The sequence below is a fragment of the Lithobates pipiens genome, unplaced genomic scaffold (assembly GCF_037356315.1).
Source record: "Lithobates pipiens isolate NorthernLeopardFrog02 unplaced genomic scaffold, aLitPip1_a1.2 Scaffold_6, whole genome shotgun sequence".
Taxonomy (NCBI): Eukaryota; Metazoa; Chordata; class Amphibia; order Anura; family Ranidae; genus Lithobates; species Lithobates pipiens.
In genome coordinates, this window is record NW_027507881.1 from 11,372,122 (window position 1) to 11,385,414 (window position 13,293).

The window sequence follows — 13,293 nt, forward strand, 5'->3', positions numbered from 1 at the left end:
AGGATATATCATTGTACCTGGAAGGCCTACATCTCCATGTGTGAGGAGAAAGGATGGCGTCCGCACTCCTTTTTTCTATATCCAGGATCCTGCTGTTTCCACAGCAAGGAGTAGACCATAAATTGGCTTTAAGCACCATTTAAAGGACAAATATCAGCTTTGGCTGTCCTTCTTTTTTTTTTTTTTTTTTTTTTTTCCAGCGACCCCTGGCCTCTCACTTTTGTTCAAGGGGTCCGACATGTAGTTCCTCCCGGTGCGTCCACCGTTGCCCCCGTGGGATCTGAGCCTGGTGTTATCGGCTCTTCAAAAACTGCCATATGAAAATATTAGAGAGAGTCCCCTGTTGACTCTTTCCCAGAAAGTGGTCTTTCTAGCGGCCATCACATCGGCCAGGAGGGTTCGGAACTGGCGGCCTTGTCTTGCAAGTCGCCCTATCTGGTTATCCACAAGTATAAGGTGGTGTTGCGTCCGCAACCTTCTTCTCTGCCGAAGGTGGTTTCGGCGTTCCACATCAATGAAGACATTGTGTTACCGTCTCTGTGTCCTAAGCCGACACATCCTAAGGAGGTGGCCCTTCATGCCCTGGACGTGGTTCGGGCTCTGAGAGTTTGTCTGCAAAGGCTCCCTTTCAGAAGTCAGACTCCTTGTTTCGGTGGCTGGTCCGAAATAAGGCATGGCAGTCTCGTCGGCCACCATTTCCAGGTGGATCCGACAAATTGTAGTACAGGCCTACGCCTTGGAGGGGCAGGGGCCCCCCTTTCCGGTCACGGCCCACTCCACAAGGGCATTTCGGAACGTCTTGGGCCTTCCGACATGAAGCGCCTGTCGCTCAAGTGTGTAAAGTGGCGACTTGGTCTTCTGTTCACACTTTTACAGAATTCTACAAGGTAGATGTCAGTGCATCAGCTGATGCCTGTTTTGGCCGCAATGTTTTGCAGGCGGCTGTATAATTGCAATTGCACATACATTTATTTTTTGTTTTTTTTGGGTAAAAACACAGTACTTTTTAAGTAAATGCACTGTTGCATTTGTTACCGCAGTTCTGGTGCGGTTTGAGGGTAGCGCCTCTCTGTTGAGGAGCACCCTGTTTTTATTTTATTTTATTTTATTTATTTATTTATTTTTTTGTGAGTAAAAAAGGTTTAGTTTCCCACACATTGTCTTCTTCTTTTTTTTTTTTTTTTTTTTTTTTTTTGTGGGTAAAGTGTTTATACTAGTTCCCACATTTGTTGTATTGGTTAACTTTCAGGTAGGACTTTCATGCAACTTCTAACAATGAAGTCTTTGGCCCTCAAGTTGCCTGAAATTTGGACCAAAGTATGCATGAACTACTTTTGAAGTTGCTGCAATATATCTGCAATATATCAATGGTTATCTTAGGAAAACATGGGAACCACTTGTCATGCAACTGAAACTACTGAATGGAGCCTAAAATAGGGGTTGGCAACCTTTTTTGAGAGGCGGAGATCTACCTTAACAAAATGAGAGTTTTGCAGTTTGTCCATGTGGCTTATTACCATGTGATCAGCTGTGACCAATCCACATCGGTAACCAGGAAGTTCTGGCAATCAGTTTTCCTCAGTTCGCGCTGACAAGACACAAGCTGAGGAGAGCCGATCAGTGTCTCTCCTGACAGATTTGGGGGGGGGGGGGGGGGGGATCTGCACTGATAATCGGCGCATTGATCAACGCAGCCCCCATAGGAGATACCCATCACAGATGCTAATTGGTGCCCATCAGTAATGTTTATCAGTGCCAACTATCAGTGCTGCATATTAGTGCCTCCTTTATAAGTGCCTGTCAGTGAAGGAGAAAACCTGCTTATTTACAAAATATTTATTTTTATTTTTCACAAATGTCGGCCTTTTTTCATTTGTTTAGCAAAAAATAAAAACACCCAGTGGTGATCAAATGCCACCAAAAGATATTTGTGAGGGAAAAAATAACGCTTTTTTAAATTTGGTTACAGTGTTGCATGACTGCGCAATTGTCATTCAAGGTGTGACGGCGCTGAAAACTGGCCTGGTCAGGAAGGAGATGAAAGTGCCACGTATTGAAATGGTTAAAGAAAGTAACTAGCAAGGACTAATTAGTAAAGAAAACTAAAAACAAACAAATGTCACTATAAAAAATATATATACTTGCACTACCTTTTTAAAAAGGGGCTGTGATAGGGCAGTGGACGACGTGCGGTTGGGTTCAGTAGGGTGGAGAACGGGGTTAGTAGTGTGTAATTTTTACAATTTATATTTATTTTTAAATGGCTTTATATATATATATATATATATATATATATATATATATATATATATATATATATATATAATATATATATATATATATATATATATATAAAATTATTTTTTTTAGCAGTCCTGTTGGAGGGCTTTGGTAAAATATCAGGGGTCTAAATAAACCTCTGATGTCTCACTTTTGAGACAGAGAAAGGAGATTGAGCACACAGTCCTGAACCTCCATCTCTGCAGCCTCATCTGTACAGAATGAATGGGAAACATTCCGAAGCTTCCCATTCATCCGCAAACCAAAGCATGGTAAACCGTTTTACAATGTTTTAGTTATGACTAGACACTGGAGCGATTGATACCAATCACTCACTGTGTTCATTTGGGAAAGGAAGGAGCTGGAAAATATGATGTATTTACCGGCCCTTCCTCCGCTCTCCCATCCTGAAAGCAGCAGCCAGTGGGAGGGAGAAGGGAAGCTGGCAATGCTGCAGGGGATGGGGGCAGGGAGCACACATGGGACCTAAGCAGCACAAATAAATGTAACCTGGACGGGGGGGGGTGGGGCGCGCGCGACATATACAGTTACTGATTTTATGTATTTTCTCCTGAGGGAGAGGAGGAGAAGCTGGTTTTCAGCGGCTGCAGGTGGAAAAATACGGGAAATTGCTAACTGTATATGCTGCTCCAGTCCAGGTGTATAACCGAAAGTGACAGGGAGGCTGCAAGGGCCCCTGGAGCATGGGTGGGGTCACCATTGCCACCCCTTGACACTACGCCAATGTTTGGGTCCTTTCATGTCACACGGGTCTCTCTGCTTCCTGCAAACTGCAAGTCTTGGCATGTCCAGGACTAACTCCCTCACCCATGCTTGCTCCTGTCACTCTCCCACAAATGGGATGTCCTCGCTCAGGGGGAGATCTCAGTCCCCTCAATGAGTAGAAGTCCCCCATCCCTGTGTCCCAGACTGTAAAATGTTCTCAGCATCTTCCATAACCCCCCCCATGTTCTGCTCTCACCTCCTCTGACTTAATAAGCTGCCCTGTTGTAGCAACTCGTGCACCCAGACCCGCTCCAACTGGACGGAGTTGCCCCCGGCCGGGCCCCCACCGTGGCTGACAGCAGAGGGGGCAGGGCAACAAGAGAATAGGGAGGTGATCTGTGTGGACTGACATGGAGGTAGAGGCGAGAGGAGGGACAGCTCACAGAGGCATGGACAAGGGAGGACACGGGATTGAGAGGCAGCGGGGAGAAGACTATCCATGTACCAGTTGCTATTGTGCAGTAGTTTGGTATAATTTCTCCTCCTCTCAGCTACCTTATCCACCTGGCACCTGTGTGGAGGGACATGGTCTGTCCCCTCACATTACTCCCATACCACTGCTCACAAATGGGCACGCTCTTTATAGCAGAGAGAAATTTAGGCAAAAAAAGCATTGCCTTCTGACCGCACAAGACCCGCACTACGAATGAGCCACACATATGTGAACAACCTCCATGGAAACGCATGCAATTCTCAAGGTCATCCGAATCGCTATGCACAAAATTTTTTTACAATGCTGTGCTGCTCTGCCAATTGGTGAGGGAGGAGGAGCACTTGTGGGTCAGAATGACAGCGACTCGATGGCAATCTACCTGTCACCTGCCCATGGTGTTTGGCACCAAGCCATCAGTAGCAAGTCCTGCAGCTTGCAAGGTGGGGTCTCCTTGGATCGGACTTCCAATACTGTATCCTGGTGCCATCTCTTCTCCAGGTAAGTGACGCACGCCCACCTGGCCAGCCACGTGATGTAAAAGAAAACATTTGGCAAGCCTTCTTCCATTGCTCCATGGTTCCGTTCTGATGCTCACGTGTCCATTTTGTATGTGTTTTTGGCTGGGGACATAGGTCAGCATGGGTACCCAGACTAGTCTGTGGCTACACAGCCGCATACACAACAAACTGCAATGTTCTGTGTGTTCTGACCCCTTTTTTTATCAGAACTTTTTCAGCAGTTTGATCTCCAGTAGCTCTTCTATTGGATTGGACTACACAGCGGCCAGCCTTCCCCTCTCCACCTCCATCAATGAGCCTTGGCCACCCATCCTAGTCACTAGTTGGCCGGTTTCCTTTCCTTGGACCAATTTGGTCAGTCCTGACCACTGCAGAATGGGAACATCCCACAAGAGCTGCAGTTTTCAAAATGCTCTAACCCAGTTGTCTTGCCATTACAATATGGTGGGTTGTCTCTGAAATGCTTCTTCTTCTTCTTCTTTCTTTCTTCTTTCTTCTTTCTTCTTCTTCTTTCTTCTTTCTTCTTTCTTCTTTCTTCTTCTTCTTCTTTCTTCTTTTCTTTCTTCTTTCTTCTTTCTTCTTTCTTCTTTCTTCTTCTTTCTTCTTCTTTCTTCTTTCTTCTTTCTTCTTTCTTCTCTTCTTCTTTCTTCTTCTTTCTTCTTTCTTCTTTCTTCTTTCTTCCTTCCTTCTTTCTTCTTCTTCTTCTTCTTCTTCTTTCTTCTTTCTTCTTTCTTCTTTCTTCTTTCTTCTTTCTTCTTTCTTCTCTTTCTTCTTTCTTCCTTCCTTCTTTCCTCTTCCTTCTTTCTTCTTCCTTCTTTCTTCTTCCTTCTTCCTTCTTCCTTCTTCTTCTCCTTCCTTCTTCCTTCTTCTTCTTCTTCTTCTTCTTCTTCTTCCTCTTCTTCTTCTTCTTCTTCCTCTTCTTCTTCTTCTTCTTCTTCCTCTTCTTCTTCTTCTTTCCTCTTCTTCTTCCTCTTCCTCCTTTCAACGTATACACTTGCTGCCTAAAACACTGATCTCCAAGCTATGTCCCGGCCCTTTGCTTGCTTTTACCCGGCACTTGGGGCCATTATACCCCTCGATGAGACCAACAATGGGGACCAATGATGGGGCACAATTTCTCCCAATGACGCAAACGTATAGGCCCATTGATGGGGCAAATTTTTTTCCCAGTGACGCAAGAATAGGGCACAATTCCGCCAGCAAAAGATTGAGAGCAGGTTCTCTGTTTTCCCGACCGAAAAAGTTCTTGATTGGAAATTCCGATCGTCTGTAGCAATTCCTACGTGCAAAATTTCTACGAATGCTCGGAAACAATTTGACGCATGCTCAGAGGCATTGAACTTAATTTTCTCGGCTCATCGTAGTGTGTTGTACATCAGAGTTCTTGTCCGGTTTGAAAGTTCAGAGAACTTTTGTGTGACCGTGTGTATGCACGCCAAGCTTGAGTGGAATTCGGAAAAACATCCAAGATTTTTCAGACGGAAATTCCACTTGTGTGTATGGAGCATAAGTCTTAGATTTGTTACTTTTGATGGTAAAGGTTCAGCCTACTCAGTTTGCATATAGACAATACCCCCCCCATACCCCCCCCCCCCCCCCCCCCCCCCCCCGAAATGAAGACCGAACAGCGTTTGTTTTATCCAGCTGTGTTTCCTCAGTGCAACTTATAACATCCACGTGAAAGAACACCTAGCTACCTGTCAGAAATTTTTTTTTAAACTGAATCGCTGAGTTGGAAAAAAATCGCCCTTTATTTTGTTCAAGCACCTTTTTTTTTGCTTTTAATTCCAGCCTTTACTCTGCTGGGATTTGTCTCTATTAACGTTACACATCTAGACTTCGCAATATTTGTCCGCTCTTCTTTGTAGAACTGTTCAAGTTCAGTTAAATTTGTTAATTGTTTTGTGGACTGCAGTCTTCAAGTTAATCCACAGATTTTCAATGAGATTTAAAGCGGGATTCCACCCTAAAGTGAACCTCCGCTGATCGGATCCCCCCCCCCCCCCTCCGGTGTCACAATTGACACCTTTCGGGGGAGGGGGGTGGAGATACCTGTCAAAGACAGGTATTTTCACCCACTTCCCGGGCATAGACTCCCACGGGAGTCATACGCCATTCCTGCCCTGCCGCGCTGTTTGCTGGGACACACACGGGTCCCAGTGACAGCGCGGAGATTTCCCTATTGCGCGGGTGCAGCTCGCGCATGCGCAGTAGGGAACCGGGAAGTGAAGCCGATTCGTTTCACTTCCTGATTCCCTCACCTAGAATGGCGGCGGCAGCAGCCGAGGGCCGAGCGATCGATCGGCCTCGGCTGCGGTATCGCTGGAACCCGGGACAGGTGAGTGTCCATTTATTAAAAGTCAGCAGCTGTAGTATTTATAGCTGCTGGCTTTTAATATTTTTTTTTTTTTTGGTGGAATCCCTCTTGTCTGGGCACTGACTAGGCCATGCAAAGGACATTCACCTTTTTTCCTCCAACCCCTGTGTGCTCATTTGTTGTTGTGCGCTTTGGGTCTTTGTCATGTTGGAAGGTAAACCTTCTGGGTGGCATTAGGATGTGAAGAAAGAAAGATGTATCCAAAACTGGCAAAAAATGCTGTTAAAAAAAAAAAAAAAAAAACAAGTGAAAGTATGTATAGGTTCAAAACAATAAGATGGGGGAATCTAATTTGTGGATTTGTGTTGACTTCAAACAGGCATCAGTGGGAACTGTAGCTGTACAGAGTGGAGGTGTGATGGTGCAATATAATGGAACTTTCATTTGCATAGACACTCTGACAGGATATATGTGTGGTGTATATCCTACATAAATCAGCCATTATGTTGCTGCGTGAAAGTCTCCGTGTCTCTCTGTTTGTCTCTCTCATATTTTATTATATAAATTTTGAATCTAGTTAGGATCGACCAGGTTACTGAGGTCATACGGGAACAGATAACCGATAGTTGTCTTTACTCTGTATAAACTATATGCTGTCAATTGATTTTTGTCTCGTCCTATACTCCTCCTTTTTCAAATTGGACAATAGAAGATTGGGAAAAACGTTGCCTGGTCTGAGTCTCGATTTTTCAGCTGCGACATTCAGATGGAAGGTCAGAATTTTGGTGTAAACATGAAAGCATGGATCCATCCTGCCTTGTATCAATGGTTCAGGCTGCTGGTGGTGGTGTAATGGTGTGGAGCGTATTTTTTTTTTTTGGCACGCTTTGGGCCCCTTAGTACCAATTGAGCATTGTTTTAACCCCACGGCCTACCTGAGTATTGTTGCTGATCATGTCCATCCCTTTATGGCTACAGTGTCCCCATCTTCTGATGGCTCCTTCCAGCAGGATAATGCACCATGTCACAAAGCTCCAATCATCTCACCACCGGACAATGAGGTCACTGAACTCCGATGGCCTCCACACTCACCAGATCTCATCTAATAGAGATCCTTTTTTGAGTTGTGGTGGAACGGGAGATTGGCATCATGGATGTACAGCCGATAAATCTGCAACAACTGTGATGTTATCATGTCACTATGGAGCAGAATCTCTGAGGAATGTTTCTAAAACCTTGTTGAATCTATGTCACCAAGAATGGAGGCAAACGGGGGTCCAACCCGGTACTGTCAAGGGGGACCTAATAAAGTGGCCATTGAGTGTTTGTTCTTTAGTGATGCAGTATATCTTGGTGGGACATGTTGGGGGTTGTAGTTCTACAGAGAAGAGAGAGGCCAGTGCCATATGCTGCAATTTTGGCTTCTAAATGATCGGGAGATAATGGTAGTTCAGATAATAAAGTGTGGTGTAGATCTAGAAAATCCAAAAAGCCAAAGAGTAATAAGTGAATGCTCATGGCAGATAACATATGTAGGGATCACCAGATATTCCCCTCCCCTGTCCCAGCTACATTTCATTCTAATGTCAGAGCAGCATGTGAATGACCCCGGTCATAGTTCACATTCAGCTCCAGGAGATATTACACCCCCAGCACAATGACAGGCGCTCACATGATCCCACAGTCATTCACAAACCAGAAGCATTATGGGTGTTTTGTATTCTTTATAAAAAACAAAACAAAAACTTGAATATAATTGGAATCCTTTTATCTTTTTTATAGTTCTGCGTTAACTTTATCATTCTTATCATAGTTTCTGTTGTCTTTTCAGCTTCAGTATCCAGTGTACTGGGATCACTTGGAGTTCTGTGATGAATTCAGAAAACTTTTAGATGATTTGCACTTGGACAAGGTGAGTTTGACTGAGGCACGCAGGATAGTTGTGCACACAGTGTTTAGTAATCTGTACATACAATGGGTAATTCCACATGGCTATACCCATGTCCATTATGTTCTCTAAACCGGTCCACAGGCCTTATCTGGCTCACAGCTAGGATTAGTGATGTGTCCTCGGAGCCCACTGTGCTCTCGTACAGGTCTCAGTTCAGGTTTACAGAGGTCCATTTCTGTTCTGGACTTTCAGGTTACAGGATTGTCCTGTCAGGATTATAGGCTGTGGCCTTTATCAATCTGTGGCCTATATCAATCACCAAGGGGGCAACAAAAAGACTTTCAGCGCAGAGAGAGGTGAACCATATCCTAACTTGGGCAGAAAGGAATGTTCCGTGCCTATCGGCAGTCTTTATTCCAGGAGTAGAGAATTGGATGGCGGACTGCTTGAGTCGCCAGCAGTTTTGCCGGGTGGATGGTCTCTTCACCCTGACATATTTGGGCTGTTTGCAAAGATGGGGGACTCCAGACATAGATCTTCTAGAGTCCAAGTTCAACATGAAGTTGGTCAACTTTGTAGCCAGAACAAGGGATCCACTCGCATGCGGAACGGATGCGTTGGTGACCCCGCGGGATCAGTTCTCAATGTTCTATGCATTTCCCCCTATTCTGTTGCTGCCTTGACTTCTTTGCAGGATCAAGCTGGAAAGAAAGCCAGTAATTCTGGCCCAGAAGGTCTTGGTATGCAAGAAATCGTAAAGATGGCAGTGGAGGGCCCCATGGTCCCTTCCACGAAGGCCAGATCTGTACTCCACAGACACCGATATTTCATCCTTCCTTACGGTCTCTGAATTTAACGGCTTGGCTATTGAAACCCACATTCTGCCTTTCTACAATTTTGGTTAGAGATGAGTTTGGCCTTGAGTACTATTAAAGGCCCAGTCTCAGCTTTATCGGTCTTATTTCAAAGACCACTTGCTACACATTCTTTAGTCCAAGGTTTTATGCAAGGGGTGATGTGGCTTAATCCACCCGTCATACCTCCCTTGAACCTTTGGGGCTTGAACTTCCTTTTTGTCTGTGTTACAAAAACAGCCATTTTGAACTGATATAACCTATTCCCTTAGACTTTCTGACAAGGAAGTTGGTATTTTTGTTTGCTATATCCTCAGCAAGGAGGGCTTGTGAATTGGCTGCTCTTCTTGTAAAGAGCCATATTTGATTATTCATGTGGTGTTACACCCTCATCCAGGGTGTGTGTGTGTGTGTGTGTGTATATGTATGTATATAATATAGGCTGTGGAAGTTAATCGATTGATTCTTTTGATTGGTACTCACCTCTCCGCCAGCTTCAGGGAGTTCCGTCGGAGATCCGGTGACAGCAGGTAATGTGTACGGGGGAGATGCTACACATGACGTCACCCACTGCTGCCCTACGGCACTAACACTATTGTCGGCTTTACAGCTGTGTTTTTATCTTTATGTGAGTAATTTGTGTTTGACCACAAAAATGAAATCTTATACTTAAGCAGTGAGCACTTCGATCTTTTCTTTTCTACCCATGCCTGGGCGTCTTGCTGAGATCTAAGGAGACCTGAGAAGTTTATGGTCCATGTTAACCCTTTTGATACCCGCTTGCATGACCACTGGTTTGCACAGGGGTCCATGCCATAAGGTGAGAGTGATTAGTTAGACCGGAGGTGGAGGGATTGTCACGCTACTGTGGAATTTTTTTATTTTTATTTACGTCAGTGCTACAGTCTGAATTTAAAACGTATTTGTGTGAACTGTGAAGTTAAGTCATGGATTGTGGAAACTAACTGGTGTCGGGTGATTGTATATAGTGTATACCACATTTACCATTGACTTATGCAGAGTTGCAATGCAAAGAGATCGGCTAAAAGTAGTTGGATCTGTATGTGCGTTATAATTAATTGATTAAAAAAAAAAAATCTATTAATGGAACTTGAAAATTTTAGTGTGTGTATATGTGTGTGTGTGTATATATGTATGTATGTATGTATATATGTATGTATGTATGTATATATATATATATATATATATATATATATATTATATATATATATATATATATATATATATATATATATATAATGTGTGTATATGTATATATAAAATTTTGATATAGTGTGTGTGTGTGTGTGTGTGTGAAAAATCCAAGTGGGGGGCCACATCAAACCTGCTATAGACAGTCTGGGAGCCAGAATTATTGTTGGTTGGTGGGGGATCAAATGCATATTTTACTCGCTGAAATGAAACTCCATTTGTATCGTGTGGGGTTTTTTTTTGTTTTTTTTTTGTATTTTTAAATGATATTCTGTCTCTATCATTTAAAAATACACTTATGATAACATTATTGACTCTTTCGTTTCTTTGTAAATGGTGCAAACTTACAAAATCTGCTGGGGACCAAATAATTGATTTCCCCCACTGTATGCAGAGCTCATAGAATGTTGCGGCATGAAATGTACAGAATCAGATTACAGCTTGACCTCCTGTACGATTGCAGTCTTTTTAGGCCCCTGCACACGGATAGTTAAAGCCTGAAAATAGGTCCAGGATAAAATTCTAACTGTACCTGCGCTCCCCCTAGGCATGAAAGAAATGTACAGCCCGCCATAGAAGTGAATGGCTTTACACGGCCCTACTCTAAACACCGATGCTTTCATGCAATTACACTTATGCAGGTTGAGTGAACGCCAGTGCACAGAAGCCTCAACGTTTTCACACACAGATCCTTTCACTTGTATGGCAAGCTACAAGTGGCACCTTCAGATTCTCAGGTGGAATATGAGGCTGCGCATATTTTTTGGCCTATCGACATACATGTGCGTGAGGCCTTTATAGCTCGTATTAACGCTCATATTTACAGCTAATTGTCCAGATGAGCTTTAGGAGCTGAGTATTTAGAGTAAAAAATATTAGTAAAGTTTTTTTAGAATTTTTTTTTTTTTTTTTTTTTGGAATTAAAGTGGTTAAACTAACACAATAAAACATTCCATCCCCTCTGTAACATAACATTATATGCCCCTGTGTGTGTTTTATATATAAAAAAAAGTTGCCGTTCTATACCTTCTTATAGCGGAGCGTCTCCCGGCTTTTCCTCTCCTCGGCTGACGGCTATATTGGGCGGGGCTGAGCACTCACCGCTGATGTCAGCCAGAGAGGAGATGGAGCCGAGGAGTCGCGTGAGTGCCAGTAGATGCTCTGATATAAGGTACAGATCAGCAGCTAAATAATATAATACAGTCACAGTGGCACATAACGTTATATACAGAAGAGGGGTTGGGGGTTTTTTTTTTTTTTCATTGTAGTTCTAATAACAGCATAAGGGGAGGGGGCGGGCAATGACACCGAGCAGACAGGAGGACAGAGCTGCAGATGACTGAGGCACGTAAACTGACCACGGTGTCTGGACTCGGCAGCCATGATAAACCGTGGTCACTTTACATGGGGGAGGGTGTACCCCGGCAGGGTCAGCCTCATTTTGTAGTGATGGAAGGGTCCAAATTACACAGCACAAAGCATTCTTTAAGGGGGAACAGGATCTGTTTTTTTATTTTTTATTTTTTTTTCCCCTTACGTTAACCCTTTGATTGGATTGTACCTCCTTTCTGTGTATGACTAGGTTCTCTGTTTGGAGCGTCTCTTGGTGGCTTTCTGGCCCAGAAGTTTGCAGAGTACACACACAAGTCCCCCAGAGTCCAGTCCCTCATCCCTGTGTAACTCCTTCAGTGACACATCCATCTTCAACCAGACCTGGACAGCAAATGGGTGAGTGTAGAGCACAATCATGCCTGTCTGACTCTGACTCTGTATGTATCCATATAATAGGAGCTGTGTTTTTATGATTTAAAAAATAAAAAATGCTAAAACTCTCCATATTTTAAAGGGTTACTAAACCAGGACCCTGCGTTCACTATAGCGGTCCCCCACAGTACACAGAACATGGAAATGCAACTATTTTTGGAAATGTAAACTTCTAAACACCTTTTCTCATCAGCTGTATATAGCAGTCTTGTGACTTCTATCAGTGTCTGTTTAAAGCTTGTTGGAGTAGTCTTAATTCTTCTTTAACTGTCCTATGAGGCCACAGGACCCTTGACCCTCTGTCTGGACAGTGCTGTTTGGCCCTGTGCTGATCACATGCACTCTCCTAAGAAAAAAAAAAAGGAAAGAAAACTCTAGCAATACAGCCCAACTGAGCATGTGCAGTGTGACTTCAAAGACTGTCTTATCAGGAGATGGTTAGGGGACAGTGGAAGAAGGGGAGGATAAGAGCTGATAGTATGTGATGTAATGTGGAGAATTAGCCCCTTAGGTTCCACAGTGAATATAACAGCATGCTTTACTGCATATACAGATTGATTTGCTGTTGTGGGTTTAGTAACACGTTAAGATAATTTTCATTGCATCTCGCTGCCATAACCCCGGTATCATTTTGTACTGTGGGCGATTTCTCTAAAAGCTAAAGTGCTCCCAGCGGTGGATTTCCCTATCTTGCCCTCACTTGACCTTCTGCCCAGGCATCAGGAAGAACTGATTGGTTCTGGGCTTACTAATGGCTCTGGTAAGCACAAAAATGAGCGGGAAGGGGGGGCACCTCTCCCATCGCTTCCCGGACGTGTTCAAGCTTACCAGAGCCGTTTTGCGTTTTTATTAAAAATCAGCAGCTACAAAAAGTGTAGCTGCTGACTTTTAGGCTGCATTCACACTTCTTTGTTTTGATCGTGGGCAGATTTGCTGCAAATCTGCCTGGGGATTTGAAAGTGCTGTGCGTGAATGACAATCGCAGGACTTGCATTTGAGATGCCATTATTAGACTGACACCTCAAATCTGCAGCAAGCGTCGCAAGATCAATTGCGCTGCAATCTCGGCAACACTCATCGCAGGAAGCATGTCGCCCCAAAGTAGCTTCTGAACATTTTTTTGGTGTGATATGCTTCCCGCGATGCGTGTTGCCGTGACAATCGGCAAACCCGCGTGCTGCCGATTAGAGGTGTTATTCAAATGAATGGCATCTCAAATGCGAGTGCCGCGATATTTC

At 43.8% G+C, this 13,293-nt stretch overlaps 2 protein-coding genes across 2 annotated transcripts in view; both read left to right on the forward strand.

Annotated features, from left to right (window-relative positions):
* LOC143958252 (maspardin-like) overlaps positions 1–9,432 on the forward strand; it is a 50,000-nt gene extending 40,568 nt beyond the window's left edge. The window contains exons 4-5 of the mRNA XM_077467770.1: positions 8,166–8,246; positions 9,397–9,432. Coding sequence (XP_077323896.1) covers positions 8,166–8,246; positions 9,397–9,432 — 117 coding nt within the window. The remainder of the gene's footprint in view (positions 1–8,165; positions 8,247–9,396) is intronic.
* A 2,449-nt stretch (positions 9,433–11,881) lies between these two features.
* LOC143958232 (maspardin-like) overlaps positions 11,882–13,293 on the forward strand; it is a gene marked incomplete in the record, with an annotated part of 11,442 nt that continues 10,030 nt past the window's right edge. Inside the window, 1 exon segment of the mRNA XM_077467747.1 lies at positions 11,882–12,019.